Below are 6,245 nucleotides of genomic sequence, written 5' to 3'. Positions count from 1 at the left end.
TACGATCAGCTCTCGGTACTTCTTCTTCAGGGACTGGTGGCGCTCTCGCAGCTGATTGGCCATGAGCTTGTACTGGTCCCTTTCCTGTTGGCATGTGTCCAGTTCCTTGGAAAGGATCAGCAAGGCTTCCTTTTTACTCTCCAGCTTCCTTTTGCACACCAGGTACTGCAAAACAAACGGGCCCAAGCTACCCGTCAAACTCGTCAAGCGTCCGCGTTCGATGCGCCCAGCAGCACGGGCTTGGCTTAGCTGCGTGTTTATACTTTAGAGATCACATATGCACAGGTTTCGCCTGCTAAATCAACGTCAAAGGCTCCTATTTGGCATGCCGTGGTGGGCTGTTTTTCTAGGTGTGAGAACACTGAGAATGTTTTCCACATAAATGAATGGTAGTAGATCTCTTCCCCCATTGACAGAAGCAAAATCCTGGATGTTTATGAACTTGGGGAAACTGGGGCAGATAATGATATGATGAACGAGTGAAAAAGAATACTTTTAAAAAATGTACATAGACACATAGCTGGACCTTGCTTTTGTTTGAAAAGTGCTCAGATTTATACATCCAGCTAAGCTTCAGTAACATTTTGCTAAAATTTTATAAAAGGATATACAAAGATACTCTAATTTTCTATGAATACCACCAACTATTTTTGGTAGCAAAATTATTTGCATGTTTTTAGATTTTTTATCCTGTGTGGTTTGTGGAATAAACCCACATGGCTTTAATAAAAAAATACACAAAATGTTATTAAAGATAATTTAATTGAACCATAAATCACTGCAATAGATCGCACCTGCCGGTGCAACACAGCAGATGTTTCCTCACTTGAGAATTTTTGTTCACTAGTTGGGCCTAAATATGTACAACTTCTTCTGTGATATCGATGCAGGCACGCACCACCCAACACCCAGTTCTGTGAACTAAGGGTTTTCATTATACTCTTTTTAAAAGAAACTTTTATTGTGGTAACTTTGGCTTACGACCTTATATAGGCTTCTGGCATCCAGCACTACAGTTCAACATCTGTACAAACTATCCTGTCATCACCCCTGACCTCCACCATCATGCTGACCCCCTCTATCATCGCACCCAAGCCCCTTCCCTATAATGTACCCATCTATTTTGCTAATTAAGAATTTTTGTTTTGGAAAACACTGATTCAAAAAGACACCAGCACCCCCATGTTTATTGCTGCTCTATTTACAATAGGAAAGATGTGGAATCAACCCAAATGCCCAAAAGTAGATTACCGGATTAAAAAGATGTGGTACATATACACAATGGAATATTACTCAGCAATCAAAAAAGACAATCTCATGCAGCAACATGGATGCAGCTGGAAGGGATCATGCTTACTGAATAAGCCAGGAAGAAAAAGAAAAATACCAGATGGTTTCACTAATTGCAAGAAAGTAAGGGATCAGGGGAAATAAAATGCAAACAAAAAAAAAAGAATTTTTGTTTTGGTGATCTTCCTTGTGGCACAACAGGTTAAAGCACAACACTACGAAGCTAGGAAGCTAGCCACAGCCACCTCAGCACAAGTTCAATCCCTGGTCAAGGAGTTGACCCACATGGCATGGCAGACCTCTCCTGTCTCCCCCTGCTCCCCTCAGCAGTGTACTTCGTCAATCTGTCTGTTCTGGTCCCCACTTTGTCTCTGGTGAATCCTCTCACCCCCCTGCACCACTGGCCTGTACCCCAGTTCTGTATGCACAAATAAATCTTTTTTTTTTTAAAAAAGGAACTTTTGTTTTATCTACTTCGTACATATGAGTGAAATCATATGGCATTTGACTTTCTCCATCTGACTTCTCTCATTGACCCACAGTTTGTTTTGATTGATTTATTTTTAATTCAGGTAACCTTGGTATTGGTTTATACACTGTACATGCTAGAGGGTTATAGGTCCTTACTCTCTTCAGATGTCTATTACCACACCTCACATACCACCAAGGCTCCCATTATCCTCCCTCCATCACAGTCTATTGGGCTTTTCCTCCTCCAATTTAAGCACCCCCAAATAGCAGAGTAGCAGAATATTCTTGTACCTCCTTCCCCCTCCGCCATCTGGAGCTCTCCCCCGACGATCACCCACCCCATGGACCTGGTGAACAGAAGTGAGGCTCTTCACTTTGATTGTATATACTGCACAGTCTGGTGTTATTCACATATGTGAAATGTGGCACTAAATACCTTTTGAATTTGCCCCGTAAAAGACCAAATTCAGAGCATTCATGAAAACAATTTATAGTTTCATTATACACTGTGACATGAGCACTTTGTCATTACGGACGCTCACACAAAGCAGAGAGAATCAGCACTCCCATACCATTTGAGTCAATGCTCTTTTATGGACAAAAAGCATTACTCATATATAGTGCTTGCTCAGAACTGACTTTGTTAAGTTCAATTCTAAATAAATGAAAGGGGAAAGAGAGTTTTGTGCATTAGCGCAATTTTTTTTCTTTTTTTTTTTTTAAAAAAAGTAATTGCTTAGCTTCAAAAACAAAGGAGAAAGAAAGCCATTTTGAGACAGATTTGAGTTCTAAGAGAGGACACTTCCACCTTGGCTGAATCTTATTCCTGGCAGTAATGAGGTTGGAATCCTGCCTTAAAACATCCTGGATTTTAAGACTTAGACATCGTCTTCATGGAGGCAAACTGGTTCTGTTGCCACAGTGATTTCTCAAGAGTAAAATCCCCAACAAGTAAATATCAGAGGCAGGTGGCTCAAAACCTCAACGGCAACGTCCTAAGGGAGCTATTGAGATTTCACGGGAAAATATAGCATTTGCGCACAATTGAACAGACCTGCTCTGGTGCTTCAGTTCTCTCTACTCGGCAGCCTCAGCTGTCAGTGCCAGTAGCAGGTGGCATCAAGAAGCTACCTTTACCCCTCCAACTTATCAAATCCAAACCCAAGACCCCAAAGATACCCGATGTCTTCTGAATCTGGGGAAGAAAATCCCAACGTCATGGAGACACTGGAAGGCCAAGAGTAGGCGTAACATCCCTTCTACTGAAAGCGGACAGACATGTCGAGGCCAGTAATGCCTATCAGAGACGAATGAAGCTCCCTGGCCTTAACCAATGATGTGCTGGGGTCCGAGAGAGAAACTGTCTCTCTAGACATGATCTACATGAGGGGCCTCAAACACTAGGAAGGACAATAACAGGCCTCCCTTCCCTTGGGTCTAAGACACTGATCATGCCCTCTGACAAAGCAACTGGTTATTCCAACAACACAGAGTTTATTTGGAAACAAACAACAAAGAAAAGGCAGATGGAGAGTGGCTTCCTGGCAAGAATCTGGTATAGTTCCCCAAATCTGAGGCTGACAACACCCCACGGGACCTCTGGAGGAGGGGAACCATCACACCTTCCATAGGAGATGCAAGGCATCTTGTGCCCAGTTTGTTGAAGTGTGCTTGAGCGGGTGTCTTTCTGGATGTCCAACCTACTTTGCGTAGAGTTCTGAATATTAATGCTCACACTGAATATTAATGATCACCTGGCAGAAGACAGGGACAGAGACCTCTGTTAAGACCCAGAGGCTCAGGACTTGGGAAGCAGAATCTGCAGTTCAGCTCCCCTTAGGAACTCTGGACAATTATAAGCATCATCAAAGAGTAAGAAAGCAAACACATCTGTATAGAATGTTGGTCTTCAGAAATCCTCTGCTAGACTGTTTAACCTTCTGTTTATGGTCTAGAAGCATGGAAATCAAAAACTTTATTTATCATTGTTTATAAGAGGAGTAATAAAGATTTTTTTTTATTTATTTCTGCCTATGCCTCACTTTCCACACTCTGAAAAGGAAGGGAGTTCCCAGAGGGTTCCCAACTGGAGGAGCTCTTAATTTTAGCACAACCATTCAATATTATTGGGGTGAGGGGAAATAGTGGAGGTAAGGGGCTCTATTCCAGGAGGTATGGCTCATTTTAAGCTCCCAGGAATTGCTTCCATGACCTTGGGTAAGCCAGAGCCAGTTCAATGATTCCCAAAGATCATCTGCAATATTGGCAGAACCAGAGTCTGGGTTGTGGGTTTTCAGGACCCTGGCTATAAAGGGTGAAGATGTGTTTGCAAAAGCAACTGGCAAAAAGAGTGAAAACAAGATACATGTCTATGTGGTCAACATCAGAAAGCTTCTTGTCAACATTTCCCATCCTTTCCTTTTAGACACAGGACTGGGACTGTGTCCCAACTGCTTTGGAGTAAGGTAGAACAGGCTTTACCCAACCACATGGGATTGAAAGGGATATGAGTCACTTTTAGGACAGAAACACTAAAAAGTCATGTTGTGACTTGCCAAGTTTTTGCCTCTCTGCTGCAACAACTGGAGAGCATATGTTCCTGTGGTGGTAAAAGCTCAAAAGTCTGAAGTGAGGGTTCAACACATGAGACAGCTGTCTGAGCCCACTGAGAAACTTGTGTGATCCACAAGTAAGCCTCTGCGGTCCTACGGTGTAGAGATTTGGGGATATTTGTTATTGGAGCATAACTTAGCCCATCCTGACTAATACAGTCTGTATTTTTAAAAAATGAAAGAAGGGAGACTGGTGCAGACTGTATTTGTATCTGGTCTATATTTCTGTTTAGCTACTTCAGAGAGAAAGAAGATTAACATAATCACTATTTGTATTATTAATAACATTTTCCATGTTCTCTATGTATGTTATCTTTTAATCCTTACAACATAACCCAGTTACTGCCTTATTGCGTAATTGTTGAAATGAGATAGTACGGTTTCCATTAAAGAGCTTAGGCAATATACTGAGGTTTCGGTACAGCCAGAATTTAAATCCAGATCTCTGTAAAGCCAGTTGTCGAGCCCCAATTCCTAACAAATTAAACATTCTGTGTGAAATAAATAAAAATCAGACTATTCACAGTATTGGTTACTCCACTAAATTTGTCTTTCCAACACAAAGAAGCCAAGAAAGGACAATTCTGAATTTGACTCATTTTTAGGGCTTGTACAAATGGAAAAATCCTTTGTCTTCCCCAGTTCCCTCTAACACTAGTGGACATGCTTCTTCTTTCCTTAGGTGTAAGATCTGAAGAAAAAAAATAAAAGAATCCACAAGCACCTCTCCCATGGCTCCTTGTGAGGGAGCTAAGTGGAAGCAATAAGGTGTCCACGTACTTACAGGAAATGGAATAGAACTTGAGGGTCCCAGGAAAGAACTAGAAGGCTATTTCCTCAAAAGTAACTTGGTTGCAACAGGAGTTTTACAGAAGCTTCGGTTGGTCTTGATTATTCATTCAACGCGTATTTTCTAAGCGCCTTCTATGTCTCAGGCTCTGAGCCAGTACAGAGTCTGTTGGGGTAAATGGTCTTGTTGATTTTAAAAGACAAAAAATAATATATGGATAACATTTTATTTCCACAATCCTTTATGGGTTTTCCTGAAACTCCCCAAATTCTGAAAATGGAAAACGCACACATCCCATTAGTCATCTCACCAATGTGAGGTAGCTGGTGTCTTTTTGCCACTGATCATGAATATTCACGCATTTGCTGAAGAAAAAAATCAATGTGTTTGATTAGGGGCTGAGGCTCAGGACTGCCGGGCACAAGCCATAACACATGATGTCCGGCATGCTCACTGAACTCCTTTCATACTCCAAAAGTTGTGCTCCAGAAACACATCTGGAGCCCAAGGATTTGGGTAGGGGAAACTGACTTTTATTTAAGTCACCCTGGCAAATTTCTACTGTCTCCGTGACATATGCATGAGTAAAAACAGCAATTGTCTAAAACCTAAGCATTTATTGTTTTGATTTCCTCATATAGGACATGAAAAACCAAAAGAACATTATGTGCAGTAAATCTCTGAGCTGCTAGATGTCCCTGTGCCTCTTCCCATCGCTCTTACCCCCTATTCTCTAGAGCTAGCCTCGATGCCAGATCTGTGTAAGCCTCAGCCACAATCCGTGGGACTGACCCGTTGCAAAAACACAAGGTTTCTGGCATCTGGTATATTCCACTGTGGTGTTTTCTGAATTGTGGATCACAACATATGAGTTTGGGTAGTGACATCAGTTCAGTAGTAGCCCTCATTTTCTTTAAAAAAGAGAGACACACTGGCCCTCCCTGGTGGCGCAGCGGTTAAAGCACAGCACTGAGAAGCTAAAGCCACTTTAGCATGAGTTCGATTCCCGCCTGCCAAGGAGGAGACCTCTCCTGACCCGCCTGCTGCTCCCCTCAGCAGTGTACTTTGTCAATCTGCCTGTT

General features: G+C 42.1%; 1 protein-coding gene across 2 annotated transcripts in view; it reads right to left on the bottom strand.

Moving 5' to 3' along the window:
• CCDC149 (coiled-coil domain containing 149) overlaps positions 1-6,245 on the bottom strand; it is a 93,476-nt gene that overhangs the window by 63,377 nt on the left and 23,854 nt on the right. For both annotated transcript variants that reach the window (XM_012724199.1, XM_004681369.2), the window contains exon 2: positions 4-165. In XM_012724199.1, coding sequence (XP_012579653.1) covers positions 4-63 — 60 coding nt within the window. In that variant the 5' untranslated portion in view covers positions 64-165. The remainder of the gene's footprint in view (positions 1-3; positions 166-6,245) is intronic.

The sequence above is a fragment of the Condylura cristata genome, unplaced genomic scaffold (genome assembly GCF_000260355.1).
Source record: "Condylura cristata isolate star-nosed mole 26May11 unplaced genomic scaffold, ConCri1.0 scaffold00012, whole genome shotgun sequence".
Lineage (NCBI taxonomy): Eukaryota > Metazoa > Chordata > Mammalia > Eulipotyphla > Talpidae > Condylura > Condylura cristata.
This window is presented reverse-complemented; position numbering and strand designations above follow the sequence as displayed.